This window comes from Juglans regia, chromosome 2 (assembly GCF_001411555.2).
Source record: "Juglans regia cultivar Chandler chromosome 2, Walnut 2.0, whole genome shotgun sequence".
Lineage (NCBI taxonomy): Eukaryota > Viridiplantae > Streptophyta > Magnoliopsida > Fagales > Juglandaceae > Juglans > Juglans regia.
Genome location: NC_049902.1, coordinates 34397779 through 34413506, shown reverse-complemented (window position 1 = coordinate 34413506; position 15728 = coordinate 34397779). Strand labels below are relative to the sequence as shown.

The window sequence follows — 15728 nt, the reverse complement described above, 5'->3', positions numbered from 1 at the left end:
GAAGAAACATCCAGCAACAAGACCAATAGAAACCCCAACTCCAAAACCGCAAAGACCCATTATGGTATTAAGAAGCTCATCCCAAAATTAAAACAAAGTTCTCCCACAAATTAAATACCCCTGAATCGCAACTTTCTCTCGCTCTCTCTTAAGTTCTTGACTACTCAAAAACTCCAATGAAGAGGAAAAAGAAAAAAACCACCAACTTCTAGTTCCCTCAATATCTCTTCAGATATCCTTGTACATTGTCCCTGCCGAGTGTACAAAAAGCCGCGAGAGAAAACAAAATTGAAGAAAAAAGAAACGAAATTGAAAGAAAAAGAAAAAACAGAGAGAATGGGAGGGAGGGAGTGTACGGCGAAGGAATAAAGAAAATGAGAGAAATAGAAGGGAAGGGATAAAACAGATTTATGCAAATTGGAAAGGGGGTTTTACGAGGGAGAGAGGAAGAGGAAATGAAGGGGGCGTTGGGAATTGAAAAACTAGGGAAACACAGATGCGGTTGTTCTTTTGCATTTTGGAATAAAAAATTCATTTGGCCTATGAACAATATCATGCCAAACTTAGAGAAGGAATTGGATTTACTATAACTCAAAAGTGGAGCTAAGGAGTTTTGCCTACTTCAATGCAAACGCCTTCAACAATATTTAGGCAAAATTTGGCTTTGCACTGGCATTTGGCTAAGTCAATGTCAGTGCTCTAACATCTTGGACCTTTTGACTTGAAATTAGCACTCTCTACTCAAGTAGGTTCATGAAAAACGTTAGTGTCCAGAAGCATCAAGTAGTTATATTACTGAATTGAAATGCCTAATATACACACCTAGAAAATAATGCCTCATTTGGTTACATAGATGATATGAGATGAAAAAGAGAAATTTGTGAATGGTAGTAAAATATTTTAACCTAAGATTTTTATGGAATTTTGGAAAAGAAAATACAAAAAGTTGAATAAAAAATTTATAAAGTTAAAAGAGGGTTAGAATATAATTTTTTAATATAATTTTTGTTATGGGATATGAAGATTTTGAATTATTTATTTGTATTTTGTTTGAAAGTTTGAAAAAGTTGTAATGATTATGTATGATTAGATAAAAAAGTTAAAAAATTGTTAAAAAATATTTGTGCTTAAATAGTATTTAAATGTTTAGATAAGATGAGATAGTTTAAAAGTACGGTGAAACCGAACCTGACGACACCTAAATGTCTAATTTGCAGTAGAGATCAGGTTCGTCGGAAATTCCTGTGTCTAAAGTTACTTAAAGTTGGTCCGTAGAGAGGCGATGTCCGTCAAAAACAAACAGATCAAGCCTAGCTGAAGTGAAGTATATATGTAAGATGGAAGCATGGTTTCCATTGAACATACCAGTAGTGCTCATATATATGGCATCAATTAGTTTGCAGATCGAATACAAGCTCATAAAGTAGAACATAAGGCAACTTCGTACCCAAGGTTTGTGGTTACAAAGATAATGGTCTATCTCAACACGACACAAACACTATTTCTCAGTACACGGCATAGAAAACTATATGTATATGATCATCAGGCTGACAGAAGAGAGAGAGCATGCCAGAAATTAAGCATTTAATCTTTTATCTAATCTGGAGATGCTTGTAGCTGGAATTCCCTGCTGGAACTGCAACCTGAATCCTTCCTCTTTGATTATCATCAGTTTGCCTAATAATCTGATTGATCTCCTTAGACTGTTGACCAACCCCTTTGCGGCTCGAGCCAGCTTCTCCACCAGATTGATCTGCTGAGCCCTTCCGGCGCCGCTCATTATGTCCGGCCAAGCGTCTGCGGCAACTTCTTTTTGCTTCATCAAACTCCGATACCTCATGGAACCTGCACATTTCCAATTATATATCAGGTGGAGTTCGATCTTATAATTATGCGCATCAATTGCATGCCCGTACATGATATTCCTTCATTGCATTAATTTCCCGATTCCCAGCTCTAGCTGTCAAAACTAATTAAGCGGGGATTAACCTCTTTCATTAATGCATTAAATAGTCAACTATTTTTAATACATTTGTCTCGCATGCAACATGCTAGCGCTTGATTTATTCTGTATAGCTAGAATTAGAACGTATCTATCATTTTTGGGTATTATTCGAGATCGTAAGCTGATCTTCGCACGTTTTAATTCGGTCTCAGATCAAATTCGTTAATTCGGTCTCAGATCAAATTAACCAAGTGGGTGCTGGAAGTGATGATCATGCAAGTAATCACATTCAAGGCTGCATACACAGAAATTAAGGTTTTACTCTCAAGGTTAGTTATCTGTACTTAGCTCATTATGGCTGCAACTCAAAATTAGCTTCACAACCATTTCGATATATATATTTATATACATAGGAAAATTCTATATACTATACTACTATGTAAGATGTGACACATTTATTACCATTAGATGATCCTTTATTCGATGATTCTTTATCATCTAATAATAATAAGTATGTCACATCTTATATAGTAAGATGAAAGTGAGATGATAGTATGATATATAGAATTTTACATATATATATATATATTTGTGCGCGCCTAGCTAATGGCTTTTCCTTTGTGTTGGCGAAACATTCTCCAGAAATCAATCCTTTTAGGAACATTTTCCAAAGGAATGGAAAAGAACCAAAAGGTATTGAAGTTACATTTGTGTTGTACGCAAATAATTCTGAGAAGAAAACTTCCTAAAGATATATTTTAGTAGCTTGCAAAAGATTATCTTTAACAACAACAATAAGGTTTTTAATGCATATATATAGATGAATATTTTCTTGTTAAAAGAAAGAAGCGTGCATATAGATGATTGTTCTAGTAGTATGAAATATACCAATTAAACCATGCATATATAGATGGAAGAAACAAGAATGCTCAAACAAGAATGCTAAAGAAAAGTGGGTGGGGATCGATCCTTGACCTGCTACATTGCTGACAAAACCGCTGCCGCTGTCCGGCGACAATCACAGTGGGCGCCTTCGAATGAAACTCACAGACCCTATGACGGCGATGATACCGCTTTGCTTCAGTCAAATCAACACCACACTTCTCTGCCTGGCAACATGGCGGTGACACCCCACCAGCACCAGATCCTGTTCTTTTCCCTGCAGAGACAGCAACATTAACGCCTGCTTTCTTTCTGATCTGATCATTATCCACAAAGCTTATCATTTCAACACCGCCCTCTTCTTCATCCAAGTCATCATCCACATCTTGATCCTCGACTATGGCATCCGGCCTGTTCACCTTCTCTTTGAAAGTTCGCTTGCCTTCAAAGCTCTTAGCCTCCATTGATGAGCCGAATGCTGTCAAGGAGGTGGTGGTTGGAGCAAAGGGGTGGAACTTGGGGGTAATGTAGGGGACGAAAGTGTAAGGGAAAGTTGGAAAAGGTGGAGGCCTGGACCACAAGCTCCATTTCCTTGAGTGTGTCAGTATATATGATTATGCATTAATATTAGTGAATAACAACATGTTGACGTTAAACAAGTTTGGAGAAGGATAATTTGCTCATGATGGAAAGATTTGAGCCTAATCCATTCACATATTGGAGTGGTTGGGGGTTATGGTTGCAACCATGCTTGACCTTTTAGAGTGCATATAGATAAGGGGTAGTGTATAAATTATGGCCATTTAAATATAAAATAAAAAATTATTTTCAAGTTGATGTGTAGAATATATAGAATGATAAAATATTTACATTTATAAAATAATTTTAAAATTTAAATTTTATAAATTAAATTTTACTATTTAAGTAGCGTATATATTATACTCTACCCATCGATTTCAAAATTGAATAATTCAAAAAATAATTAATTACAAAAATTAAAATTAATGGATGAACCGAAATTACATGGACATACATATATCTCCAGTATTGCAGCTTATATTTAAAGAGTTTTGCTCTCATCATCTTTACATATTATACATTATTTTTATTTATTTATTTTTAATTTTTGTTTGTTTTATTATTTTTAATCTAATTGAAATATTTTACTCATTATCTATACATCATATATTTAATAAAAAAATATATATATATATGTAATATGTGAAAATGATGAATATTTTTTATATTTAAAGCTGCCTGTAAAGTTGTCACAAGGAACGAAAGAAGAGGGACCCATCATTTTTAACTATCCTACACACTGCCTTAGCCTCGCCAATTGATCACTTCGTTTCAGTCATAAATACAAGTAAAATTGTGCAACACAGTACCTTCTACGCTTGTCGTTTAGAAGGCCTATATGTATCTTTACGCTTTGAATCTCAGCTTTATCTGCCTCTTCTCATGCTTTGCTTTCAACTTCTTCATAAATAGAGAATATATATATATATATATATATATGTATATATTTCAATTTCTCCTTGGGACGTTGCATGAAGACGTTGCTTCGTACTAATTTGAGGTTATTTACATGTGAGTTTTGTTATGTATAGGTGAGTTTGTATATTAATCTGTATATTAATATTATTATCTTCATATTTTAAATTTAAATTAATATTATTTTTAATAAAATTTACTTTCTGATCAATCATATTAAATGAATACACGTATTAATACGTAGAATTGTTTATAATTAAATTTTTTTTATACATATATATATATATATGGATGGTGCTGGGACTGTATATTTTGGTATGATAAATACATATAATTTTTTATAATATTTTACAGAATAATATTTTGAAAAAATTATTTTTATAAATTAACTTATAAAAATAATATTATTTTATTAAAATATTTTTAATTGATAATAAGTGTTGTAAAATATGTTAGGAGATATATTATGTAAATATAGGGGCAAAGACAGAAGAGTACTAATTACTACTAACAGGTAGCTAGCTTAGAGCATTCTCATTGGCTTCTCTAAAACTACTTTTTTCCTATAATTTGCGAAATATTTTAGGGAATACTCTAAAAACCTCCCTGATTCCTATTTTAGGAAAAAAATTTAGGGAATGAATAGTGGTTTCCCAAATATAGGAAACTACTATTCATTCCCTAAATCACTTTTATTAATATTTTATTCATTTCAATTAAATTAATTCTTCTTCTAATCATCTACACTTTCTTTCATACTTATATTTATTGTCATTTTAAATAATATTTTTAAATATAATTTAAATAGCTACGAAAATATAAAAAAATAATAATTTTAAAAATATTAAAAATAATTTAAATTTTTATTTAAAATCTACACTAGAGTAATAATTCAAAACATAAAAAAAATATTGAGAAGTTAAATTTATAAATGAAAGTGAGAGAAAAAATTAATAAAAAAAGAATAGAGAAATATTATTTTAATAGAATAGGGAATTGATAGGGAATGAGATGTAGAAGGTTTTTGAAAGATGAGTAAAATTTAAGAAAAACTTTTGAAAAATGTATTTTTTAACTAAATTATAAGAAATTTTTATAAGGAATTCAATGTGAATGCTCTAAGACTGCCTTGCCAATAAAATGAACGTCATGACCACAGTACTACGTAGGTACACATTAGCATTCAAGATGAATTCAGTGACATGACCTTTCAACATATGAGTTCACATGGGCATGGTACCATGCTGTCGACGAATGCATTAAAGACAACTCACCATTAATTACTCTCGTACCATAGTTAGCCTTGGGAAATTGTTTAAATAATTACAGGCTTATTATTATTTATTTATATTTAATTATTTTTAAAAATTTTAATTTTATTTAATAATTAAAAAAATGAGTATTAATAAATTTATATATTTTTTAATTTTTTCTTAACGATTAAAAATGTTAAAAAAATTTATAAAATAAAATAATAAAAAAATTTAAAATATACTTAAATAATAAATAGATAATAATAAGATAATAAAACTATCACTACGTTATGTTTACTTTGATGGACTTAGATTCGTACTTATTGTACATGTTTATAAATATATATTAATTCAAGTGAAATAATAGCTATATTAGTGAAAAAATAAATAAATATGAGATTTATATTATAAAAAAAAAATTAATTTTATAATTGTGTCAAAAACTCACTCAAACAGTCATGCATGTGTATAGGATTAACTTCGTTTATCTTTATTTCATTTTAAGACAAATATATTTCTATTTACAAAACTAGCCTATTGTAAAATAGTGATGTTAATTTTTTTTTTAAAGGTGATAATACTTAGAGGGACGACAATAATAAAATGTAAAACCTGCAGGCTAGGGTACAAACACATACATCTATGTATATATAGCTTGGCATGATATATATCACAACCATTTTCACAACCGGTTTCTTAGAGTAACGTTAACTATAATTTTAAGATATATAAATTTTGGGTATTTTTTTTTTTAAATGATATTTATTATTAAAAAATAATTTATTTATTTAAAATTTAAAATTATTTATTTTTTTAAAAATATAAATATACGTGACATACACACGTTAAGACAATAAATATCATGATTATTCGATCGGGCAGTAGATAGGACCACCGTGCGAATTAACCAACTTCCGCGTCACCCATCTTTTTTCAAGTGAGAATCAACATGTCATATCACTTCATTTTCATCACAACAACGTGCATGCCCATGATCCTCATGATTATTTAGTTGAATTTTGGTCCCCTAGCTCATGTCATTCTCGGATTCTTCCCTTTGTTACAGTCTTTTATCCATATCATAAAGCTTCTTCGCTTTCCATTAAGATATATACAAACATGTATCATTAATTTAACTCAATATTGTTTTCTGTACGTACATGATGTTCATTATAATTCTTGGAGCAATAGCATAACATTCAAAATTCTGAAATCAGAAAGGTGGAGGCACAACTAAAAGACATGTAATAACCTTCTAGGTGAGGGTGTAATGCCCCCTCTCAAAAACGGTTGGGAGGGAACGTTGAAATTTATCCACTGCTTCTCGTGTGTGGTTGGTCAATTTTCTTGTTCCTTTTCCAATCAAACAATGAATCCCGGGCAAAGCACCATGGGACTGTCAAGGCATGTCATAGTAGGCAAAGAACCACAGCAGTGTCGAGGCATGTCAGGAGCAGTGTCAAGGTATTTTAATTTATTAAGTTATTACAGACAAATTATATTTGTAATCATAAGTATGCAAGTATCGCGTACTCTCCTTTTGAAAAAAATGAATAAATATCGAATTCATAAAAAAAAATTAATTTTTTAATAGTAAATCTCATTCTTTTTTTAAATGAGTGTGCGGCACTTACTCAATTTAGAACTGTATCTAACATTACTCGTTATATTATCAAATCAGGGTATAGAGCATATTATTCACATTACTTAAATGATAAATTTTGATTTATAAAACTCAAACTTTAAAATTTATTTTTTAAATTAAATTATACTATATAAATATTTTATTAAATATATTTTATATACTGACATGAGAATATAATTTTTCTTTTCAATTTTAAATTGATCGGTCCCAACAGCTACGATTCGAGCAGAAAGCATATAGGCGACTAGAAGTACTATAAAGTAAACAGATACAACAATAATTGATTATTAACTTATACAACTCGTATGATATAATATTGTAAATAAAATAATAACATATAATATAAATAATGTATTTTGTCAAAACTAAGAAACTCATGAACATACTCCAATAATTCGTTTGAGAAATAAATAAGTCATTTGTCAACATAAAATATATAGTTAAGTGATTAAGTACTCAAACTCAAACTCATGACGGTCAAATAAGACTTAAATATACCACTCTACGATCAGAGTTGATGCATGATTCTGGACTTGTTTTATACCTAACTTAATTTTTGGCATATGAGCTTTATTTTGGATTGGGAGACACTTTCAATCCATCTCATCTGACGATTTCATCTTATAATATTATTATAATTTTTATAAATTATTACAAAAAATATAATAAATAATTTAATTTTTTAAAAATTTTAAAATAATAATAATATTAAAAAATAATATTTTTTTAATTTTTAATCTTTATTTTAATTTATCTCACCTAACTATAGGTATAACAGAGATACTGCTACTGGGAAGATAAGTACGTACGTCCATTGCACTTTCAAAATCAAGTCGGTGGGTCTTTCAGAAACTATTTTTTTTTTTTTTTTTTTTCCTATCTATCGCGTTTTCTTTTTTATCATTCCTCCTAGCAACGTACACTTTAATCTGTCGATTTATGCGCAAAAAATAGACAACGCATCAGATACCCCCCACGCCCCCTCGCCGGCCCATCGACACGTTCGAATGCGGACAACAAACGAGGCATTTAATTTGTTGCATCTTGACAGCACCCGCCCGATAGTGCACTGCACTGCTGCAATCCACAAAGGCGTTCGAAAATGCCTAAAAAAAGACAGTCAAAGCTCACTTGGGTCTCAAAAATAGACGTGCGTATCAGATTCCCGGAACCACCCCCCCTGTATTTTTCCAGACGACCCAATGCGACAAGGGACAAGGCTTTATTTTGTATCGCGACAGGACAGGACAGGACAGCACTCGGTAGTGCAGCTAGCGCCACCCCTTGCTATCCACAAAGTCACTCATAATGCCTCCACGACAGACAAAAACTGAGGTTTCATGGCTGTTCGTAAAGACAGCCACTGATCTCAAGCTCACAGAGATCTTAAGATAGCTTTGGACATGGTTGAAAGTTGAAACTGCACCTTCTTAAAACGCCTAATAAGTTTTGCATTCGCCTCAGTACTCGATCTCACACTCCATGGCAGTGGACCTGCGGCCTTTGTATTTAGTTGTGAGTTCCATTCATAACGAAGGGCCCATGCATGTCCGAGGCCAAGGCCCATAATCGTGTAAGACATCAGGACTTACATCTCTCAATCATCGCAATAATAATATATACAATCATAGAATACGTAAGTGCCATATAATTATTTTAAAAAAAATATAGTCAACTACTAAAAAATTATTATTATTTTTATGTGGATCTCATATTTATTATTTTTTTCAAAATAATTACGTATCGTTTGTATACTTACAACTATAACTATCATTTCTTTAGAGAAAAATACAGTTAAAGTCTAAGGCTGCATTTAGATGTTAAGCTGAGCTCAGTTCTTTATAAATAATAATGAGTTGAGTAGTGAAAAGAGTTATATAGAGTTCATCTAAACTGTCATCTAAACTGAGTTTAAAATGTGTTTTGATGTTAAGATAAGTTTAATACTTTTTATGAAAAATTTGAAAAATGTTGTGAGTCTCACGAATAAAGATATGTTAAGTTGAAAAGTATTGTGAGTCTTACATGTAAGAAAATTTTGAGTTGAGATGAATTTAATAATTTAAGAATTAAGTATTTAAATGTTAGGTTCAATTTAAAATTAAACTGAACTTAGCTGAGCTCAACAACCAAACAAAGCCTAAAAGACTAGTTGAGAAATTCATAGCTTTCTAGTGACCAAGCTACATTCATCATAGATCGCCCCGCACCTGTATAATTCAAAAAGTTTGTCACCTTAACTCAAAAGAATTAAAATATATAAAATAATAGAAATAAATAAATCATAAAAATATATATATATATATATATATTAAAAAAAAAAAAAAAAAACACACCCTCCCTATGCAGGACGGATGGATAAGGGAGGGGACAGAACAATAGACATCCTCCCTCCTCGCCAGGCTGGAAGTTCGCAACGGATGAGATCTTCACTGGCTACTCTCTTCCGAGGAATGGTGGATATAGTAGGGCAATTTTGTTTTCTCTCTCTCTTCTTCTTTTTTTAATATTTTAATATTTTAGTTGACGTGTTTTCTTTTTTATTTCAAGATTTAATTAATTAATATTATAGTAGGGCAATTTTTATTTTATAAATATTGATGGAAAGATTTAATTAAAAAAATTAAACCTAAAAGTAACATCATAAATTGAAAACTCGAAGAAGTTTTTGAATGTATAAATCCAATACTATTTTATTACTTAAATACTGACTTAATGAAGGATGATATTTTGGGTGTTACCAAAAGTCTATCATTTTTGTTTAGATAGTGAGTTAAGATGAGATGAATTGAAATGAAAGTTGAAAGTTGAAAGTTGAAATTAAATAAAATATTATTAGAATATTATTTTTTAATATTATTATTGATTTAAAATTTAAAAAATTTGAATTGTTTAATATATTTTATGTAAAAATTTTAAAAAAAAATTCTTAAAAAATATATTCTTAATTATTAAATAAAAAAAATTAAAATAAAAAATAAAATATTCCAGCAAGAGCTACTAACCCCCCACGGGAAGAGTACCATTTCTCATATTTTAATGTTAATAGGGTAGGGACTCATTTTGGTTTTATTTCAACAACGAAAAGTCTTTCTCCTTACTTTTCAATGTAGGGTTCGGCTTACAATGGAGAGTGGTATTTTAGGTTTTGACTAAAGAACGAGGAGGGTGACAACTAATAATGCTGCCTCACAAGTCTGGATAATGAATAATGAGTTCTTACCAGCTTTTTCAATTGTTCAAAATAGGCTTGAAATGTCATCCGACTTCTAGAAAGATACCTAACTTCTAAACGTATTATGTGGAAAAAGCAGGCATTTTTCAAAAAAATTCCAGATGCAGACTTTCGGTGTTATCCCACGACTAAAACTGATTTATTAAGAATAAAACGAAAGGGGAAAAAAAATGAAAGAAAAAGGCAAAGAGGTTGAAGAATGAGGTTCCAGAATATGATTTTTTTTTTTTTTTTTTTTTCTCCAGTGAAAAATGGTCTAGGATTGATGTAGATAAAAGAAAAAAAATACTGGTATAGGAAAATGCATCAATAGAAATGGAGTTATCAAGCTGCATATGAATCGAAGTATATATGTATTAAAATAGCAGCATGAAATATATGTTTCAAGAGGGTAGCTGCTAGTTTCGGACTTCTTAACAATTCTGAATTCTATGGGGGTAAATACCAAAAGCTTGAGACAAGAACAATCAAGGAGAATTCCAAGTTTTCGAGCAAGTTTCTTATTTGCAGACATATAAGAGCATAAATTCCCAAGTCCTAGTGATTCCCTTTTTTAGAAATTAAATTGGAGGTATAAGGCCAATGAAATGAATCACTTGAGATGCTAAAAGACCAAAAAGAAAAAGAAATCATTTTCATCTTCTGGGTGCATCACAATCTATAACTTAGACAATCAATCAACCGAAATATAATTTAGAAATTGTTATAAATGCTTATTTCAGGGGAAAGAAATGGCCAAATAGCCTGTGTATACAAGGTCATCTGTCAGTCACTCATTGAAACTCACTCCGACCTTGTAGGAAGGTGGGACAATGTTTCTTTACAGGTATACTTTACTTTTCTGGGAATCCGGACATGCAATTAGAAGAGAGAAACTAAAAGAGTTCATTGTTGTACACCTTTAAATCCAACACCATCAAGCCATGACACCACTTGTTCTATAGAGGGCCTCTTTCTTGGATCTTGGTCTATGCATTTACAGGCAATAACAAGCACCTCTAATAGCTGCTTCTCATGATCCTCATCCCATATTGCTGAATCTATAATTTCCTCCTCTCTCTTCTCATATTTCATCTGCAACACCCAAGACACCAAGTCCCTGCTGTTTTTGCCTTTGCAAACTTCCACAGGCCTTCTACCAGTAAGAAGCTCCAGAAGAACAACTCCAAAACTATAAACATCACCCCGGAAAGTTGCCGTTAAAGTTTGACTATATTCAGGAGGGATATAGCCCAAAGTACCAACCAAATCTGTAGTGACATGAGTATCATAAGGGTTCAGTAGCCTTGAGAGACCAAAATCAGCCAAATGAGCTTCAAAACTTTCACCCAAAAGGATGTTGCTAGATTTTACGTCTCGATGAACTATGTTTGGCTCACAACCCTTGTGCAAGTATGCTAATCCACGAGCTGCACCTTGAGCTATCTTGAGTCTTACATCCCATTTTAGAACTGAACCCCCATCAACATTCTCATGCAGCCAATAATCCAAACTTCCATTCTCCATATAGGAGTAAATTAATAACCTGTCACTACCATATCGGCAATAACCTTGAAGAGCAACAAGATTTTTATGCTGAGCTCTTGATAGGGCTTCCACTTCAGCTTGGAATTCACGTTCCATCTGACCACAATCCCCAGAGAGTCTCTTGATTGCAGCTTTTGTCCCGTTGGGAAAGTTGGCTTTGTAAACCAGACCAAATCCACCGCAACCAATTATGTTTGCTTGGTTGAAATTGTTTGTAGATTTCAGCAAGTCCGCAACTGTGAGATCTTTGCATTCTGAGTTCTGAAAGAGTACCAGCTTTGAAGGCCCAAGAGCCTCAGATAGCCGGCGTGGCCTGCTGAGTTCTTCGTCAAAGTTATCAACTGGATCCTTCACATCCCTCCTGGACATTTTAAGCAGAGCAATTGCAAGTAGCACAGCAACTCCCAAACCAATACTGATTGTTATGCTAAAGATGCTACCTCGACCAAACTTGCTGTTTGAACCCGATGGAATAACAGGTTTTCCTGTATTCCCCCCAAAGGCACAAGCGGAATACATTGGCCCACAAAGTCCCAGGTTGCCCTCAAAGCTTGAGTTGGGAAAGCTTGAGAACTGTGTTCCACTTGGAATTGCTCCACGCAAGTGGTTATATGCCACACTAAACTTTGACAAGAAAGTGAGCTTGCTGAATGACGGTGGGATTGATCCATATAGATTATTATATGATAAATCCAATACTTCCAAGTTACCCATCTCGGAAATGGAGCTAGGGATGGTCCCTGTAATGTTGTTTCTGCTCAAATCTAAAACGTGTAGCTCTTTTAATTGCCCGATTTCAGGGGATATCATTCCGCTTATTCTGTTATTGCTCAAGTATATTGAGGGGGGAAAACTCGAGGCCTGGTTGTATTGCAGACCGTTAGCACTCTGGTTTCGCTTTACATATAGTGGAATACCAGTATAAGCAGTACGAATTGGAGCACTACAATTTAAATAAATGAGGCTCTTAAGCTCAGTCAAACTTTTTGGCAATTCACCTGTGAGAGAGTTATTTGAGAAGTCCAAGTAAAACAAACTCTCCATCTGACCAACCCAAGGCGGTACACTGCCATTCAAGTGATTCCAAGACAAGTCCAGAACTTGCAACTTCTGACAACTCAATAACCAACCAGGGATCTGGCCTTTCAGAGCACAGTTCCCAAGTGCCAAAATCATCAAGTTCTCAAATCCACTCACATTTTTAGGAATGTTCTCACCATGGAAGTTCTTGGTAAGGATAAGAGTGGTGAGATTTTTGCAATGCTGCAGCACAGATAGCGTCCAGGATAAGTTCCCAAAGCTGTTATTCGACAATGAAAGAAATGACAGCGATGCAAGATTTGAAAAGTCTTCAGGGATTAAGCCAGTAAATTCATTCTTAGCAAGGCTCAAAATCTTTAACTCACGGCAACTAGATAGGGAATTCGGAAGAGGCCCTGACAAATGATTAGTGGCAAGATCAAGCGTGCACAGATTGGGCAACCCAGTGAAATTAAGATCAATAGGACCCACAAACGAATTGTTGCGAAGATCAAGCACTCTGAGCTTTGAGCAGAGTGCAAGGGTGGCTGGCAATGGCCCAGTAAATGAATTCGAGTGTGCAGATAACAGTTCTAGATTTGTAAGGTTCCCAAACACATTTGGCAGTTCGCCAGAAAATTTGTTTGCAGAAATGACTAAGGCTTTAAGGCTAGCGAGCTTACTCAGTTTCTTGCTTAATTGGCCAGAGAAGTTGTTCCCAGAGACCGAGAGTTGCTCCAAAGCTGTCATATAATACAAGGAATCAGGAAGAGGCCCTGAAAGTGAATTGTAATCCACACGTAATTGTTGCAGAGATGTGCTGCAATTGTCCAAGCCTTCAAGACCGCCCAACAAGTGGTTCACCGATAAGTCAAGAATCTGAATCCCATTTGAGGAACTGCAAATATGAGAATCTAACTGGCCGGTGAATGAATTGTTGCTAATATTGAACACAAGAAGATTTGGAAATCCCCAGAGTCCCAGAAAATTCCCATTGAATGAGTTGCTAGAGATGTTCAGTATTTGAATGGATTCAAGACCAGAAAGCGCTTCTGAAACTGGTCCTGATAGAAAGTTATGGCTCAAATCAAGAACTTCCAGCCGCTTCAAGGTTGAGAGGTCTGGGGGCAATTCACCATTGAGATGATTGCTCGAAAGATCAAGCAAATTCAGCTGGTCCAATCGACACAGAGAATTTGAAATTGTCCCTTCGAGACCCATTTCGGAGAGAAACAACTTGGTCACTCTAGCAACTGAAAAGTTACCGTTCATATTGTCACAGACAACACCATGCCATTTGCAGCAAACGGATTCATTGGACCAGGCAGTGACAATGGACCCATTTGTGAGGTTTCCTGCAAATTCCTTCAGCGCCAACAGATCATGTGGATCACAGGATAGGTTTGGGTTATCCAGACCCAAAGATGAATAAAGAAAGCAAGCCAAGCATAGCCATTTGAGGAACGTCATTGGAAAATACGGAAGCACCACCATTACTGAAACCACAGGAGATTTTCAAGCTCAAAGTAAGGCCAATAAGTTAGCTGAACCTGTTATCATTCTGCGTGCGCTGCTTTCCAGAAGCAATAAGAAATCCAAATGAAGAACCATGCATACCCACATGCCAAAAGAACCACCAATAAAACCCCAACTTTCAGCTTGCAAATGAAGCAAGAATTTCGAGCACGACAATTGAGATCATCAATCCCCACCAGAAATCAGTTCCCTAGACCAGCAATTTTTGGATCCCACCAGAACCCTACTTCTGAACGTGTTCAACAAACACCGACCCTTACAGAAAACGAATACCCACATCCCAAAATACCTCAGAAACCACAAAAGGACCAACAAACAACAGCTTGCAAGTGAAGCAATTAACAGTGAGCATTAAAAAAGTGAAGCGGTAATAAATACCAGTAGAACCACTGAGATACCCAGTCCCCACCAGAAATCAAAGCCCTTGACCAATAATCAAGGAACCCAAAACCCTATTTTGATGAACAAGCAACGGTATTAAAGAGAATAAAAAAATACGTCCCCGATTGAAGGAACTCCTAACCCGCCTCCGAAACACCCAAGGAGCTTTAAAATGATAATACTAAAAAAACAACAACGTGCAAATTAAGCAACGATAATCTGTAAAGCCAAATGGCTAAATGATATCAAATCCCAAGATCAAAGATTTCAGTCACCGAACAAGAAGAGCATAGGAACCGAGGAAGCATAAGAAAAGAAAGGAACTTTAACCAAGCGAGTAGACCTTTTGATTTTTGTTTCCAAGAAAACTAGTAAACCCATGAACCCAAAGAAAGCCATACGGTAAAACCCATAAAGATCTCTAGCATTACCACCCCTTTGCAACTGAAGCAACAGTCACCCGTGAACCAAACACTGTCGACTTTTTCCGCGGATGCATCTTCCCTGATTTCAAAACCATATGTCTCTACCTCTCCCGCTAATATTAAAAGCCAGAAAAGATGACAGAATCTAGGGGAAGAAAAAAGAGAGCTGGATCCTTCAAATCAAGAAACAGTAGAGGAGAAAAGTGCAGTGTGGGAGTGCATTTTTTCCTGATACAGAAAAGGAAAGTTCCTTATCGCCCTTTGAGAACCTATAATTTATTACTTTAATTGAGAAACGCTTGGGGAAATGGAGCAAGCAATTTGACAGTTGAAGACGAAAGGGCTGACTTTTTAGACAAATTTCTCTTTGGTTTTTCTAGACAGT

At 34.0% G+C, this 15728-nt stretch overlaps 2 protein-coding genes across 2 annotated transcripts; both read right to left on the bottom strand.

Moving 5' to 3' along the window:
• Window positions 1-1349: 1349 nt before the first annotated feature.
• LOC109013222 (squamosa promoter-binding-like protein 3) lies at window positions 1350-3395 on the bottom strand. Its single transcript, XM_018995237.2, has 2 exons — window positions 2921-3395; window positions 1350-1845 (listed from the first exon to the last, which is right to left on the bottom strand). Exons 1-2 carry the CDS (start codon window positions 3289-3291, stop codon window positions 1593-1595), a joined length of 624 nt encoding a protein of 207 aa, XP_018850782.1. The 5' UTR covers window positions 3292-3395; the 3' UTR covers window positions 1350-1592.
• A 7716-nt stretch (window positions 3396-11111) lies between these two features.
• LOC109013212 (phytosulfokine receptor 2) lies at window positions 11112-15613 on the bottom strand. The gene has a single exon (XM_018995226.2). The coding sequence runs from the start codon at window positions 14493-14495 to the stop codon at window positions 11340-11342; it is 3156 nt and encodes a 1051-aa protein (XP_018850771.1). The 5' UTR covers window positions 14496-15613; the 3' UTR covers window positions 11112-11339.
• Between the last annotated feature and the right edge of the window lie 115 nt (window positions 15614-15728).